At 47.9% G+C, this 17391-nt stretch overlaps 1 protein-coding gene across 1 annotated transcript in view; it reads right to left on the minus strand.

Annotated features, from left to right (window-relative positions):
* Positions 1–17391, minus strand: part of igsf3 (immunoglobulin superfamily, member 3) — a 114681-nt gene that overhangs the window by 66389 nt on the left and 30901 nt on the right. The window contains exon 3 of the mRNA XM_064309729.1: positions 16704–17084. Coding sequence (XP_064165799.1) covers positions 16704–17084 — 381 coding nt within the window. The remainder of the gene's footprint in view (positions 1–16703; positions 17085–17391) is intronic.

The raw sequence follows: 17391 nt of genomic DNA on the forward strand, positions 1-17391 counted from the left end.
CAGGTCTGATAGCCTACCCTACCTCAGAGTGGGACAGAGAGTCTGATACCCTTACCCTACCCCCTCAGAGTGGAACAGAGAGTCTGATACCCTTACCTACCCGCTCAGGTGGGACAGTGATCTGTACCTACCCTACCCGCTCAGAGTGGGACAGAGGTCTGATAGCCCTACCCACCCCCTCAGAGTGGGACAGAGTGACCGTCCTACCTCAGAGTGAACGAGCCCTGTAGCCCTAGCCTACCCCCTCAGAGTGGAACAGAGAGTCTGATACCACTATCCTACCCTCTCAGAGTGGAACAGAGTCTGATAGCCCTACCCTACCCGCTCAGAGTGGGACAGAGAGTCTGATACCCTTACCCTACCCCCTCAGAGTGGAACAGAGAGTCTGATACCCTTACCCTACCCGCTCAGAGTGGGACAGTGAGTCTGATACCCTTACCCTACCCGCTCAGAGTGGGACAGAGAGTCTGATACCCTTACCCTACCCCCTCACACAGTGTTAAACTGTCACGCCCGTCTCACGGGAGGGGGGGGAAGCGCGATGGCGGAATATTCCCGCTGCCCCCCTGAGCATGCCTCCCCCCTGACGGTTCAGTAATTAGAGGCTCATCAGCGGGACAGACGGAGCGCGGATGAGACCGGGCCGGCGGGGCGAGCCGCTGCCCTTTCCCGAGGTCCCGCCGACCCGCCACCAGCCTGATCTGTATTCCGCAGAGCGCGGCCGGGCTTCTGCAGCGAAAATGAGAAAATGAGGAAAAATATTCCCCCGGAGAGGCCTTCCCAGCCTCCGCCCCATGATTTATTATTGCCCGCATGCCCAAATGGGATTGGTGGGGTGGGGTGGGGGGGGGGGGGGGGGGGGGGGGGCGGTGGGGGCAAACAGGCAGGCCTGGATGTGGTGAGAGACCACGGGGACACTGGGAGACCTGGTATGGCTGGCTGAGGAGAGTGGAACCGGCCAGGGAGAGGGGGGTCTTTATTAGGGGACGCGAGTCCTTTAGCCGTCTAACGCCGGGGTAATTTACCCCCCCCCCCACCCCCCGGTGCCCTGTCGTTCAGCCCCGATGCTAACGTCGCTAAAAAGGCCTTCTCCGTTTCAGCAGCCGCTCGGCGAAGCTCCCTCTCGCTAGCAAGAGCGCACTCACTCACTCACCCACGGCCACTCTGGATGCTTTCTCCCCTCTCCTCCCCCCCTCCCGCGCCCCCTCCCTCACTCGAAAATGTGTTCCGAGCTCCGGGCGGCGAGGAGAGTAAGTCTAGTAAGTAAGCGTCGCTGCCGCTCTCCTGGAAATGTCAGGCTGTCCCGGGGCATGTCACGCCGCTGTCTTTACCCCCCCCCCCCACCCCCACCACACACACACTCGGGGTGAGGTTATCTCAGCTGCCGGGGCTGCTGGGTAAGCACGCTCGCGGACTGTATTAGCAACGGGCAGAGCCAACGAAAGCTTCCTGTCCAGGACACGACCCCCCCCCCCCCCCCCGTGCCCACCCCCCGCCCCCCGCCCCAGCCTGCGCGCAGCTCCTGGCCCGGGGGTGGCAGCTGCTCCACTCAGAGGCGTGTTTGTTCACTGCCATTTGTCAGAGCGAATGCTGCATGGAAGGCTGGAAATTTTAAAAATTGCCCTCACCCAGTCTCTCATTCTCACTCTCTCACACACACACACATACACATACACACACAGGCATGCACATGCACACACATACAGAAACAAACACACACACACGCACACACACAAGCACAAGCACAAACACACACACCCAAGTCCAAATGTACACACACAAACATACACACACACACGAATACCTGTATATATACACGTATACAAACACACACAAAAACAGGCATAAACACACACACGTACACACACACAGGCATAAACACACACACACACACACACACGTACACACACACAGGCATAAACACACACACACGTACACACACACACAGAAACCTTCACACGTACACACATACACTGAGTGCAGGATGACAGACAAGACAGCTTCAGACAATCATACCATAACAGAGACGCTGTTCTGTAATTCTCATTGTGAAGATCAAGCGATAGCTCAGACCTGTCATCGGTGCATTTGCATGAGGCATGAAGACAATTACTTCACATTTATGTAACACGTTAAAATTAAACAGTGGAATGTCTGCATGTGACTTTCTCCATTACAGATGACCTAGATAGTTCAGTCGTATAGTATATACTTTTAAAAGTGTGAGACCATTAATGTGTTCACAAGTAGGCTAATTTCCAAGGTAATTCCATCCAAGCAATTTTTTTTTCTGAATAACTTTAAAAGGATAAAAGATCATCATTATTATGATAATAATGAATTTGATCCTACATATACTGTAAGATCAAATTCACTGATCTGAGCAGTTCACAGGAACTGACTTTAGCAAATGGTCAGATGTTCCAGGAAGCTTCTAGAAAAGCATTGTTGGAAAATGGCTGCCAGCCCCCAGCTCTGGTCTAATCATCTTGTGTAAACGGCCCTTTGACAGCCGTACAATATGGCAATACATGGAGTTGTATGCACAGTATTAGACTGGCTTGGAATAAACAATGAGGGGACATTTTAAGCCCTGCTGGTCTTCCTGTGACTCTGTTCATCATGGCTAACAGACAGCCAGAATAAACATTAGCCAAACAATTGCGTTGCTCTGTTCTGGCATGGACAACACAACGCGGTTACTGGATTCAGGCATGGATACACAACAGCGCAAACCCTAAATGCATTGTGCTGCAGGCAATCTGTAGTTTGGGAGCCAACAGAGAGCGTGGGAAAGAGAGATATTAGAACTACAAAGTGATTTTGTCCCGTACCGCTTACCACAGGGCTGTGTCCGTGTGGTGTACAGACAAAGGGCTTCACTACAGACGAGTTATCGTGAGTACCGCACAATGTTAATGGAGGTCACCCTAATCATTTGTTTAAGTTTATTTTACTGGCATCTAACAGATGCTTGTACCCAGGGCAGCTTACAATGCAAAAACAAGTGCAAAGATCGGAGATCGAAGTATAATTCCCAAGCAATTCCACAGAGGGCGAACGTATGCATAGACCGAAGAGAGACAGCAAGTGCAAGAAGTTCGACTCGATTGACAGCTTCTCAACAGCTGACTGGACATTAAACTAAGCTATACAAATAAGAACAAAACTACTCTAATGAACATTCAGCCACATTAATTGAACAGCAACAAAGAACCACAGACCCAGAAAACAACCAAATCGAATCGGCAAAGTAAAACTGCAAAAGAGGTTCAGGGTGGAGAAGTCAAGGTAGAGTCTGAAGAGGTGGGACTTCCGTTATCACAATTTTTCATTTACATAACAGAAATATACATAAGATGCGTTGAAATATCAAACAGAAACCTGGCACAAAGTGCGTACCATGTGATGCTCACCTGTTGATAGGTTGAATGAGGACACAGTTGGTGTACATGTGGGTACTGAATACTGTGAGTAAATAGAAAAGGGGTTAACCTACAAAAAGAGGGGGGAAAAAAACAGGAAAATGGAGAGCACAAGAAAAAGATCAAAAAGGAAGAGGGAGATTTAAGAGAACTGGCTTATGTCAAAGTGGGTGAAAGCCTGATCCCCTGCACATAATGGCCTTTCCCCTTCACATGCTGGGGAGCATTCTGAGCTAGTCGCTGAACAGAATCGTGCCAGAATGAGGCTCCCGTTCAGGGTTAATATTAAATCATCCGCCATCTTGCACAAGCTCAGTTATGAGGCAGCTAATGCGAAAGGTTTAATGGATAAAAAAAAACAACACCGCCACAGTTACCTGAGCAAACGTTTGGGGTTACCAGCTAGTAATTTCATTATTCAGACATTGTGTTTTCTGGTGTTTTGTTGTCCTGGGAAGCCGCTAGCTCCCTCTCTGTGCGCATTAGCAGAAGCTACTATAATGCATGAAAAGACTTTATCTTCCGAATAATGGGCACATTAGCAGAGGGGAACTTGCCATAGGATGCATGGCGGAAGATTACAGTGTAATCTGATTAAATGGGCGGATAACAGCTAACAGATTCATTAGCATGGCTTTATCCCCTAAATCACAGGAGCAGATAACAGCAAATCGGCTTGATTAAGCACAAGGGAGGAGATCTGATACACTTCATAAAATAAATGTATATGTAAAGTCTTTTTTTTTTTTTTTTTTAAACCATCGCTCCTCTTTCTGTTGCTCTTCTCAACCATGTGAGTCATATACCCCCGCAAGCAAGGCCACCCTTGTAAAGACGGACTGCGATTCGTCCGGATTTCACCACTGCTACAGTGTGGATAAATTCACAGGTGTGCAGCTGTAGTCCACAGCACATCTCTCCTCAGGGCAAACAGAAGGGGGGCCTATGCATACACTGTACCTGCCAAGAAATAAAAATACCACGCACAGGACACGGCTGAATTTTTCCAGAACATCACCATAAAACGGGGGGTTTCAGAACATGATTCTTTGTGGTTGCTTACCACCGGAGCAAAGTGTTTTGCTAGGGTTGGCAAATCTGAGCCTCACAAGGTACCGATCCCAGGGGTAACCAGTTGAGCGTATTCCTTTACTCCCGTGTTTACTCAATCAGACAAGCACAAACCCAAAGTGAAATACTCGGATTGGTTCAGACAGAACCTGCAGTTAATGAACCAATCAAATGAAACCATTAAAAAGCTCAGCCTCCTGTTTGGATTGAACCCTGGGGATGGGGGGGGGGGGCAGTGTGTGTTTGTGTGTGCGTGTGTGTGTGCGTAAGCGTGCGAGTGTGTGTGGGGGGGGGGGAGAGGAGGGTAATTCCAGCCTTTGTCTCAGGCCCCCCATCTCCTTTTAGCCCGTGTGTTTATTTTACGAGTGATGAGTACATCTGCCTTCACGTGCTCAAACAGAGATTCCCGTGTGTGTGCACGGGAGCAAACAGGCCCTAATGCGGACCCTTCACTCAGCGTCCCGCTCCCTTTCAAGGGAGACCGACAAATCATCATCCTTCAGTGGCGATCTGAGGGAACAAAGGCCTTCCAAAAGGTGTGTCTCCCCCTGCACCCCCCCACCCCACCCCTGCACCCAGCCCTCTCTTCGCCTCAGGCCCAAACCGAAGGGGGGAGGGGGCATCACCATGGTAACGCTCAGTAATTACTTAGCCTGCTAGAGAATTAAAAAAAGGGAAGGATCCCTGTGCAACAGCCTGCCATACAAATAACCTCCCTCGGGACTCAAAGTGCAGGCACTGAGAAAGGAGGGAAAGAGGGAGAGAGAGAGAGAGGGGGGGAGAAAGAGAAAGAAGGAGGGAGAGAGAAAGAGGGAGAGGGAGAGGGAGGGAGAAAGAAAGAGGGAGAGAAAAAGAGAGAAGGAGGGGGGAGAGAGGTGCAGTAATCTTCAGCAGTGGCAGTCAAACTGCTTTAATTTGAACGTGAGGAGGGGCGGACTCGCGCCACTCACAGTAGCCCGCCGCCGGTGCGTCCCAGCACAGACACGGCCAGCCCAGAGGGGCTCGTCAGCGGGCTGCGGCTGATACTGCCCGCCCGTCAGCGCGCTGCTCGGATCAGCACAAACACAGGGACGTGGCTGCTCGGATCAGCACAAACACAGGGACGTGGGGCGATTACCGTCAGGCCGGCTGCAAACACCCCGCCCCCCCCACCCCCCCCCCCAACCTCTAATGCAATATCTCCTCCAATCGCTTCCTGGGCCTGTGGGCGTGGCCCACATTTGCATTAAACGGCGAGGCAGGCCACGTTTTGATGCGCTTTCCTCATAATCTGTGTTGATTTGTTGCGCTTAGCTGAAAGGGTCTTTTTTTTTCCAGGACTGTAAACAATGCACACACACACACACACACACACACACACAAAACATTAGAGAGGCTATATGGAAACGAACTTAGGGAAAGGCTGCTCTTATTCTTAAATGAGAATCAGCCGTTTTAGGTGCTGTGTACTTCAGAGCAAAGGCAACAATAACTGCTTCTAAAACCTCCCTCTGCTTGCAAACGAATGTGTGCAATGCACCAGAAATATTATTTAGCCTATAACTCTACAGTTTTAAAATAATGCACACACACACAGGCAGATCTGCTGCTCCAAGTTGCTCAGTTCTCCGCATAAGACAGGATGTGTGTGATTATAACTAGGGTCACCATTTTTTCTACATCACGAAAGATTTAAACTTGCATTACAATCCAATATCCTTGTGAGGTCCCCGTTGGCGATGGATTAGCACAATCACCAGACTAATCTATGATTAGGGGGCTAATCGTGTGTTTTCCCAGCACATGGAAAGAAAACATAGGACAGAATGTCAAAGTAAAAGTCTTTGAGTGACCGAGTGTACCAGCACCGGCCTGGTACAGGACACAGTCAGACAGATTTGATACATTCAGAACATTTAGCAATTTTACAGTCCAGCGGTGGATTGGTGTGATGCAGGATTTGCTGGTGCATTTTTGCATGCAAACACTTCACTAAAAAAACTGAATAACCATCAAATCATGTGAATTTGGCAACAACACTGGAAAGTTCTGGTAGAATGTTAAAATGTACTTGGGAAGAGTATAGTTGGGAAATTTAAAATATTTCATTTACATTTTTATATGATGATGATAATATACAAGACAAAATAATTCACATGACCTGAAAAGAACTGTATCATAAAAAAGTCTTTTTGGCTTATTACTGGGATTTCATTTGTCAGTTTAGTGCTATGATCTGATTTTCCATGCACATGAAACAGATTTTCAGGGAATGCTTGGAACCAGGTAAAGACAGAATCAGGTAAATACAGAATTGTGTAAGGACCATGTCTGGCAAATCCAGAACCGGATACATAAGGAGGATTTCTAGATCACTTTGTTTTAAAATAAGTGAGCCTGTCACACCTGCTACTAAGGTCTCCGGCAACATCGATTAACATTCAGGTGTGAACATGGACACTTAGCACTACTGGAAGCAGGAAGCATTGGGAATTTGAATGTGGACACTGCTTTAACTCAGGGTCGGAAACCCAACGTGAGAAGGCGCAGCTAGTTTGTGTGCGCCGCCCTGCTCCTGCAGCTCCCCCTGGCCGTCCCTCTCAGTCCATCTCACAGCCCCTTCTGGGCCGCCTCCGGCCCAGTGTCCACTCGCTTTCACAAATCATTATCGTCCCCCAAGAGGGCGGCTAAATGGACTCTCCAGCGTCGAGCTCGACTGCGAGAGAAACCAGCACGCCTTCAGGAAGCCCGGGCCTCGCCCGGAGGAGCTGCATTCCCCTCAGACCGACACTTTTGGGCATTCTTATTTTCCCTTCTCTCTCTCTCCTCTCTCACGCTGATACTGAGAGGGACGCACATGCACAAATACACGCAGACACACAGATACGCACACACACACACACACAAGCATACACATGCATGCACACTCACGCGTGCACACACGTGTACACACACACACCTATGCACATCTTAGAGGTCTCTACATAGTATCTACCCACACCTACAGAACACACTTACGATTTATGAGCTACAGTATACAATGTATACAGCATAAAATGTAATTCTTTAGAGAATGATGGTTCTGAGTATGTGTTTGACTAACTGAAGCTCTGAGAAATCCACTGATCACATCACACGGGAATTCAGTGACATTTGTAAACAGCAAGCAGCAGATTTTATATCATTTGACAGTGATACATTTTAGCATATTTACTTTGTCCTCCCTAATCCTGATGAGGTTGCTTTGATCCACACTGGCTGTTGATCTGTTTCCAGTGGATTTCCACATCTGAGAATAGACCGCATAAAAGTGGCTTAATCTGACTGTATTTAAGAATCGCCTGTCATTTAATTCCACCGCCAGGTGACTGTTTAACCTGTAAGGAGGCATGATGAGCTGAGGAGATCTGACTGGCGCGCAGCAGTTAGCTGAAGACTGCCACCCCCTCCGGTGTAGAGACAGCTGCAGGAAGAGCCAGTCCCTAACAAAGAGCTCCACAGCCCGTCTCACCCACGTCCTCACCATCCCCATTATGGACCCAGAAGTGACATTCCCCTCTGGGTGTGGGGGGCGGGGGGGGGGAGGGGGTCTCCCCCTCTCATGGTTCAGCGAGAGATCATTCAGAGCCTGGGGGGGGTGTGGGGCTGGGGGGGGGAGGGCAGGCAGCATATGCTGCCACCTGTGCCTAATTACCCGGGTCTTGGCGCACAGCGGATCAGGCTCTCCCGCTCACCCTCCCGGTCGGGTTTGGCCCCGGCCCAGACCGCCAGCTGCCGTCCTGGACCCGCGCCTGGCCCCGGTCCCGAGTCCGGGGGCCCCGGGGGGCCCGGGCAAGCGCCCACGATGCATTTGTTTCCGACTCCAGCTGCTCTTTAGTCCAAAGGAGCCACGGCCATTTCGAGCCGACTGACCACCGGCCAGGCGCACAGTCTCCAGGGACCTGGGGGGGGAGGGGGGGTCTACAGGCCAGGGGGAGGGGATGTCTACAGGCCAGGGTAGGGCGGGTGGGTGGGCTTAACAGATGGAGCTCCAGGCATAACCATCCCGCCCCTCACACGCAAACACAGAGAATGGAGCTCAGACATGGAGCCTAAATATCCAAAGTGTGAGATGACCATAGTTACAGCAGCTTTAACATATATAAAGAATGTTTTCACATTAGGGATTGCTTCTTATCCTCATTTAGACAGATCCAGGCTGAGAAAAATGCAATACATTTCCTGAATTTATCTTTAAAAAAAAAAAAACAAGAAAATGAATCCAGACGTACACACACAAACATAATACTCTGTGTGATACCACTGCAGTGAATGAGAAACCATTTCTTTTTTTTCATTTCCAGCAGAAACTTTTAAGCTGCCATTGGTCTAATCTCTATTGTGTGGTATTTCGTTATCAGGGAGAATGGAAGGTCATCACCACAGCTAATGGAAGGAGTTAAGATCTAATCAACTCGGACATAATAATGCTCGGTATGCCACTCGGCTCAGAACATAGGAATGAATTATTTCTCTGAAAATGAAAAAAAAAACAAACAAACAATTTTTTCAGCACTTTACACCACGCAACTAAAACAAAATACGTTAAACGAAACAAAAATGCAATTCCAAATAATGAGGAGAATGATTAGCATTTCAATGAGCGAGGTGAAATTGGCATTTTTATTGAAAACTCAGGGGGAAACTAATTATTGTGTCAGTAAACCCAGTGCTGAAAATCTTTCACAGACATTACACTGTCAGTTTTTCAAAAGTCACAGAGGAATCATATTGTTTGTCTTGTGTGCATGTATGTGTGCTTGTACTTGTGTTTACAAGTATGTCCAAGGTGCACATTGACATGTGTGTCTCTGTATGCATACATGTGTGTTTGTGTGTGTGTGCGTACACTGTGTGTGCATGTGTACTTATATGCATGTCTTTTTGTGTTGTGTGCACGTGTTTGCATATTGTGTGCATGCGTGTGCAAGTGCATTTGACCATATAAACACCACAGCGTTTTCCTCAAAGAAGAACACCGTTGTCACAGACAACCAGAAGTACAAGGCCACTGAGGCTCAAAGCAAAGACGTGTGTGCGCGATAATGGACAGAGATGCATGATAAAGACAGAGGGTAATGCTGGGATATGGGTTCTCAACCCTACTAACAATACAAGACAGTGTTCATTTTCCCTCCCAGCCCACCAGACAAATGACTTTTCCCCCCCCCCGAAAGCATGTCACTAGACGGCCATTAATAACCGACAGAACAATTTAGAATAGTGCTCGCCTATCGTCAGTCCCCATGTAAGGTCACACCAAGCCCCTCTCCTCCAGCACGCAGTTCAAAATGATCCTGCTGATATACCGCACGTGCCTGGATGAAGACGGAGAAAGAACGATGCGCCCGTTGATGAGTAATATGCTAATATGGTCCAAAGGAAAAAGAAAGACAGAGGACACCTCTGTTTGTTCTCCAGTGAAAGGACACACACATCCAGTGTGTCTGCCCTAAAAGTCTGTCAGTAGTACTTTCCCTGCCATTTCTGTTACTTCACTGAGCAATTGTTACTCTTCCAGGAGTAGAGTATTATTGCTACTCACTCAAAGGTACAGCGATTGTTAATCTCCCAGCAACACAGAGTGATTGTTACTGTCAAAGAGTAATTATTACTTTAAGGACAGTGTAATTCTTACTCGCTGTTACACAGCGATTGTTGCTGTTTCAGCGATAGCCTGCAGTACAATGTGATCATTACTCTCCTTTAGTATGAGCGTTACTCCCCAAAGAGTAACTTTTATGCTCCCGACAGCAGGGCTGCTGTTACTCTCATAGCAGTATTGTGATCGTTACTCTCCTGCAAGTATAATATGGTGACTTTCCCTGTGTGATGTTACTACTAAAGGGAGGCACTACTACAGAAAATATTGTGAAAATAATATTATGCAAAAATACTCAAACGCTCATAAAAGGCTCTCATTATTGTAGACATAAGATATTAATATCTACAATAATGCAATTAAGGAAGACGCCCTTTCCCGCACTGTCATGGTCCTGCGGGGGGAAATTGCATATCGCCTGAGATGGAGATAACAATCTGCCTCGGGCTCTTACCGAATGCAGCACAGCGAAAATCCCTGCCAATCAGAGGGCTACGGCTGGACAACATTATCTCCGTATCACAAGGCAGGCCAGCAAAACAAAACTAATTACAATCCAATGAGAGGGAAAAGGTCAGAGCCCTGTACAGTGTGACTAATGCAGAAGAAGATGGGGAAAATCATTGGTCGAGATAAACAAATGCCAGACACCCAGCCAAATGGTCCAAATTAATTGGACCAAGATAATGCCCCTTTGCTCTCTCTGTTTCTATCTCATCTATCTCACACGCTTTCTGTGCCACCTCCCTCCCTCTTCTTTTCATCCTGCCCCCTCACTGCTCTCTCGCTTAATTGTTATTTGGATCATTTTCTTCCTCTGGGGTAACCCTCCGCTCTCTCACACCTTCTCTCAATGCTTTTTTTTTCTTCTTTCTTTGGGTCTCTTCTATCATCTATATTTTTCTCATCTCTCTCTAGACACATGTCTCTCTTTCCCTCTCCATCTCTCTCTCCCTCTCCCTCCTTTCCCCTCTCTCCCTCTCTCTCTCTTGCACTCTCCGTCTACCCCATCTCTCTCTCTCCCTCCCTCCCTCTCTCTCTCTCTCTATCTCCCTCTCCCTCTTTCTCTCTCCCTCCTTCCCTCTCTCACTCTCTCTCTCTTGCACTCTCTCTCTCTATGATGACAGCATAGCTGCTTGTACGCCCACAGGTAGGGCCGTGACTGTGCGAACGCTGGCCTCGCACACCAACGTGGCCTTAGCACACCGCCTCTGCCCTGCGCTGACTGAACAACAATCTCTTCACACGGCGTGCCAGCGCACGTCCTACCCCCCTCACACGCTCCGCAGCACATCCACGGATGACACATGCAAGATACTGCTGCCCCCCCCCCACTTGTGAACAGAGAGCAGCAGTGTGGGACTCATCAAAGGAGAGCTATGACTGTACAACCAAACACTATAAATTAAACCAGCCGACAGCTGCAGCACGCCACCGGTCTGAGTCAAATCAAATCTGATCAAATCAAAATCTATTTATTTTGATGTAGCATTTTTCTTAGAAAAATTTTTAACAGAGGAAAGGTCACAAAGACGCTTTACAGAGAGCAGAAGGAAAACTGGGCAGAAGCCAGGCCTGAACCCACCAAAAAGTGTGGTTAAAAACTCCTCACTGGGGAGAAATACACTCAAGCAGTCACACGAAAAGGACAGAGGAGAAACCAGGTTTACCGTGTGCAAATGAACAGTCTTGTACGACAAGCGTTTCTCAGAGCAGACTAATAAACCTGGGGTTTCTTCATTTTACAAGAATGAGTGAGAACACATTTTAAATGGGATCCTGGGTTCCGTGCTGATTCTTTAAATGAGATTATAACAGCTGGATGCTGCACTGTTTGCTCACTGTTCATTCTGCTCATAACGACTTTCAGTTGCCGTGATGTCACTGGCTGTAACTATTGGCTTCTCCTGCTGATTTACTTCCTTAAAAGCCCTTGAACGACAGGTGATAACCTCATTGGTCAGTTCAGCGGTGGACACTTTACCGCGTGGAGGGGTATAGTCCGATATTGGGCTGGCACCAGCAGCATTGTGGGTAAAAGTACGCAGGGTCTTTGACGAATTCAGGTCTCAGTCCGGGCTCCCGTGCCATATGTTTCTCGTTCTAGTAGACGCTTTGAAATGAAAACCAATAAAGGCACACAGCAGGCAAAGAAACATTTTGGCTCAGGGGAGCCGAGCAGACATCACAGATCTCCCTGACAAGCCAGCGCTCCAACAGGAGTACACTGTAAGACTGGGCAACTCTAATGGGAGGCTAAGATTCATGATGACTGTCTCCAGTGGTCTCCAACCTGGCTGAAATGTGTCTCCTACAGGTCTTGTTTTTCCTACATTATGCCGGCGAGAATGCTGGCCTGGCGTTTCTGCTTTATGACTGAGAGAACGCGGGCCCTTCCTGACAAACAGGCGGCTCGTGGGACGTAACTTTGTCCTCCCACACCCCGATAAAACAGGGCCCTCGAACCCGGGGGCGAGTAATCTGCTGGAGTGCAAGTGTGTCGTAAAGAAGCCTGGACTCCCCCTGAGACCTTTCCTGTGAGGTAAGTGTGAGGTACGAAATACAGGTGTGATTAAGGTAAAAAAAAAAAATATATATATAACAGTGAGTCTGCTTCTCAGCCTATTACACAGCATGGAGTGCACTGGGCAAAAAAAGTGTACACACAAGGCAGTAAAACATCATGCTTTTCATCTTCTACCTCTCTGATCTCCATTTCAGTTCCAGATTCTTTTTCCCTACATTGATTGCCCCATCTTTCCCACAGATGATATATCATCAGAATATTATATTATCCTCATGTTACAGGCCTATATATAATACCATATCATTTTACCATTTTCCCCTTACATACTTCAAAGATTAAACCACCTAATGTGGATAGTTGAGGGGGGAGAGGAGGTCTGTTTTATGGTAAACATCAAAGGCTATCTTCAAATATTTGGGAACTATTTTACCTCATGCAAGACATGTGCGTGTGCGAGTTATGCATGATTGATTTGGTGCCAAGAACAAATTTCTAAGTAGTCTTGCACACACACACACACACCTACACCCACCCACCCACACACAGGTTTGTACTCATTACATCAGGGGGCCCCATGTCAGGGAGGTGTATTACGAGGACACCATTTCCTAGTGCACACACGCACGCACCCATGCATAAATCAGAGCCCTGGAGATTTTCACTTTCTCGAGTGTCACTGTTACCCAGCTGTGCATTGAGTGCTGATCACTGAAACCAAGCCCAGGTGTCCTGTTGGAAACCGGCTCCTAAATTGGCAGCAGCTAACGTAATACCTTACGTAAATCACAAGAAACAAAGAATACATAAAAAAGGCCATCGCCTTTTAAGAGCCTTTTGGCCATCTAGTGCACAAACGCAGTGTTGTCACCTTGTGAAAGCTACTCAGCCAGTCAGAGGGTGATCAAATCAGTAAGTATGTGAGGGACACGGAAACGTCTATGGTTATGACTTCCTCCGTCTCGTGCATCATACACCATGTACACTTTGGCACAATGACGTAAGACTCTTCTTGCGTAAAAGCATACTTCCCAGCCCCAATAACAAAGAACTGTCCTCAGAAACAGGACAGCCACAAAGACAAATCAAATGAATAGTTCTCATGAATGAGATTCTGAAGGTCTTCCAGAGGTCACAGAGGACTGTGGGAGATCCGGCAGCCTTATGAGAGCAAAGGGGCATTATCAGCGAAGCAGGAAGTCCCCAACCTCGCAATCTCTTGTCTGTTCTGACCAAAAAAGAAAAAAAGGAAAATGGTGCTAGTAACACAGGGTTTACAATGACTATGGAGCATCATGAAAACCTGGTGGACAAATAAGGCTCTCATAATGTTGCTGTAGAATCACGGTAGCATGAATGGTGTAAGTCAGTGACAGTTAGAATCCGCATCCCCATGGATACCACCTCCGTTTCCTTCCATTCCGTCAATCACATCTCTACTGTACAGACCTCTGCAAAGCGCAAGCCACACAAAGCAAGGGAAATGCGCACTGTCTGCATGCTAAAAGGCATCGCTTACGCAAATGTGCACGCACAAACACGTGCACTAATACACACACACACACACACGCATGTATCCATGCGCACACACACACACACACACACACACACACACCTGCTCAGGCATGCACAGACGTTCACACCTGCAGACGTACATTCTCACAAAAAAGCACACTTTTATGGATTAATATTTTATTGTTTCCTCAAGAGGTAAAGAACGCCAAGCAGCTTGTAGCCCCAACTCATCAAATCGGCCGTCAGACTCACGCACAGTAAACGCCAACAAATCACAACTGACACGAAAGGGTTTGCAGCGGAGCTCTATAATGCATGTGGAAAAACAGGGCTGAGAACAACGGCTCCGAAAAGGAGCTAAACAGTAAAATAGCAGGCTAGCGCTAATGGCGCAGCAAATGAAAAGAACAGTGGACCGTAGTGCAGGCCCAATTGAAAACCTCAACAGTCCAACACGTTCCTTACCTAAAATGTGTTTAAAAGCAAACCCTCAGACGTTATGAGCACTTGGTTTCCACTTCAACCAGAACTAATGTGTGTTTTGTGTTATGACGTGAATGGTTTCTTTTTGTTATTGTAAGAGCAAAAAAAATAAAAAAATAAAAAAATTTGATGGTTAAACCTGAAGGCCTTTTGTGATACTGGATACCAGCCACACGCCAGAACAAAGCAGCTCATTTTTCAGATGTATTTTGCGAAGGGGAGGACAGGAAGTCTATGTCTGAGCGTGTGCAGCTGCTGAAATGGGGGGGGGAGACAGATATGGCGGGTGAAGCTCTGTTATCCTGTAATGTGACCCGGGCCATAAGAAACTGGGTTAAAAGGTCAGCAATACCACGAAGATCACTACACCCCATCATACCACTTAGATCTATAAATAAAGTCTATACTCACCAGCTTCATTCCTTGTATGCATCTGCCCTCATATATAGGGTAACCCCCTCCACACCAGAACACAGAACACCAGACAATTTTCGCCTCACCAAGGACCATCCAACTGTGATATCAGACATTTCCCATTACAATCCTGTCGACATCCAAGCACTGAGCTCTAGTATTCCCTCATACAAGTAAGCTAAACATGCTTATTTGCAAACACTTATACCAACAAAAGAACTCCTGAAAAGTATTTTGTCCTTTGACCTCTCCTTCCCACTCAAGTTCAGTCAATCAATAGCCCTCCAGCCCAAGGGGGAGGAGCAAAACCCTACAAGTGGATTCCAGGCTGAGAACACTCATCTGACTTTCAATCAATGAACAATCTCAACGGTCTTGACTCAAATTTGTCTTTTTTTAATTCTTTTTTTTAAAGAGTGTGGATTTTCAACTGCATTAACCACAATGCAATGCTTTATCTGAGCATAGGCTAAATGTAACAGGCACATGAGCGCTCAGTCCACTCAAGTGAAGTTCAGACCACCATTATATATGTTTCAAACTGGTGAAAGAGCCTTTCTCTTAAAGAACTTTCTTCTGCCAGGACAGAAAATTGTTCTGTATGACCTTGTTTACCTACATTTTTACATGAGCCTACAAGATATTAGGTACACAAGAGAATATGGATTCCAAGCTAAAATGTTATTTATTATGCATAAAACAAATAATGCTAGATTTGTGCATTGTATAAACATTTCAGGTTTAGACAGAGCCTGAAACAATTCTCAGAAATGCTGCTCTTCATTACTACATGCTGAGTATTTAAATGGTGTTTGAACAGAAAGATTCCACCCTGCAGATTTTCTTCGCTCTATCTGGGTTACTCCTGCAGTGTACCTCCAAGGCGCTTACAGACGGGTTGTGCTGCAGCTGTGTGTAAGGTGGTAGGACTGCAGAGCACCCCTAAATTAGCCCAGCGGAGAGAGCGGCATCGCTGTCTCTCACCCCTGTGAGGACTCCGTGAGCCTCCCCTTCACTTAAACCTGCAGAAAGTGTCAGGTTCTGTTCATTAAGCCCTGAAAGGGCTGCAACGCGCCCTGTATTTCACCCTGCGGAAAGTTCAGCGCACCAGGCATCCGGGCCAGTGTGAATGCTGTGTATTCCTTTCCATTCGGGCTTGTGGGAATTGTAGTTTAACCTTCACTCAGCACCCATAATCCCTCAGTTCTTTTGAATGCAAAAATACAATGAACTGGCCCTGGAATGCAATGCAGCCTTATTTGTCAGGTCATCACACAGAGCCGAAATAAAGACGGTGACGCGGAGGAGACGGGGAACGTCCCCGGGGTAAGTGGCAGGGCGGTAAGTGGCGGGGCAGTAAGACTGGCGGCGCGCTCCGGGCCAGGGACAGGTGGCTCTCCCCATGACACTGCGTGTCATCCAGAGCACGCCGGCGGTCACTTCCTGATGACTCATGCCAGCCGCACGCAAATCTACCCACTCAAACCAGACTGCTTGCGGTAAACAGATTAAATCCCGTTTAAGGATTGCGGTGACAGGGGCAATGAGACATGTGCAACAGAAGGTTATGGGCTGAGCCGAATTTAAAGAAGGAGACTGCTGTACATGGACAGACACAGACCAGGCAGAGGGGGAGGGGGCTGAACCTCACCGGTCAGGTTGGTCTTGGCGCTGTACGATCCCAGGTAGTGCCCGTCCGTGTTTGGGGTGTAGCACTCGAACTGGCCCTGGTCCTTGGCCTCCAGCTTGCTGATGTGCAGCAGGGCGGAGTCCCCGGCCAGCCGCTCCACGTAGATGTCCTTGCGGTTGACGCGCTGGGCGTACACGCTGTAGGCGTAGTTGGGCTGGCTGGTGCTGATGATGCGGATCTCGCGGTCCGGGGCCGAGTGCAGGTACATGGACCACTCGAAGTCCTGCTCCACGCCGTCTTTGTAGCCCGTCACGTTGCACCAGATGGTCACGTGGGACCCTTCTGTGCGGATCAGCGGGCCGCTCTGGACCGTCACCACACGCTTAGCTGAGCCGGTACCAGCTGGGGAGAGGGAGAGAGAGAGAGAGAGAGAGAGAAACAAAGAGAGACAGAGAGAGAGAGAGGGTGAAAGAGAGAGAGAGAGAGAGAGAGATCATTTTAGTAAAAAGGTTCTTTTCAATGTCAAATAAATAATGAATCTAACCAGACAGCACCCCCACTGAGATGAGGGGGGCTTATGTAGCCATTCCTTACAAAAAATGACAACAAAACAGGCAAAAAACAACCACAGGATCTACCGAGCCACTGCAGAGAGACGGTACAGAGGATGATGGGGCAAGGAGAAAAGAAAGAGGGAAACATCAGCGCC

The sequence above is a fragment of the Anguilla rostrata genome, chromosome 15 (genome assembly GCF_018555375.3).
Source record: "Anguilla rostrata isolate EN2019 chromosome 15, ASM1855537v3, whole genome shotgun sequence".
Lineage (NCBI taxonomy): Eukaryota > Metazoa > Chordata > Actinopteri > Anguilliformes > Anguillidae > Anguilla > Anguilla rostrata.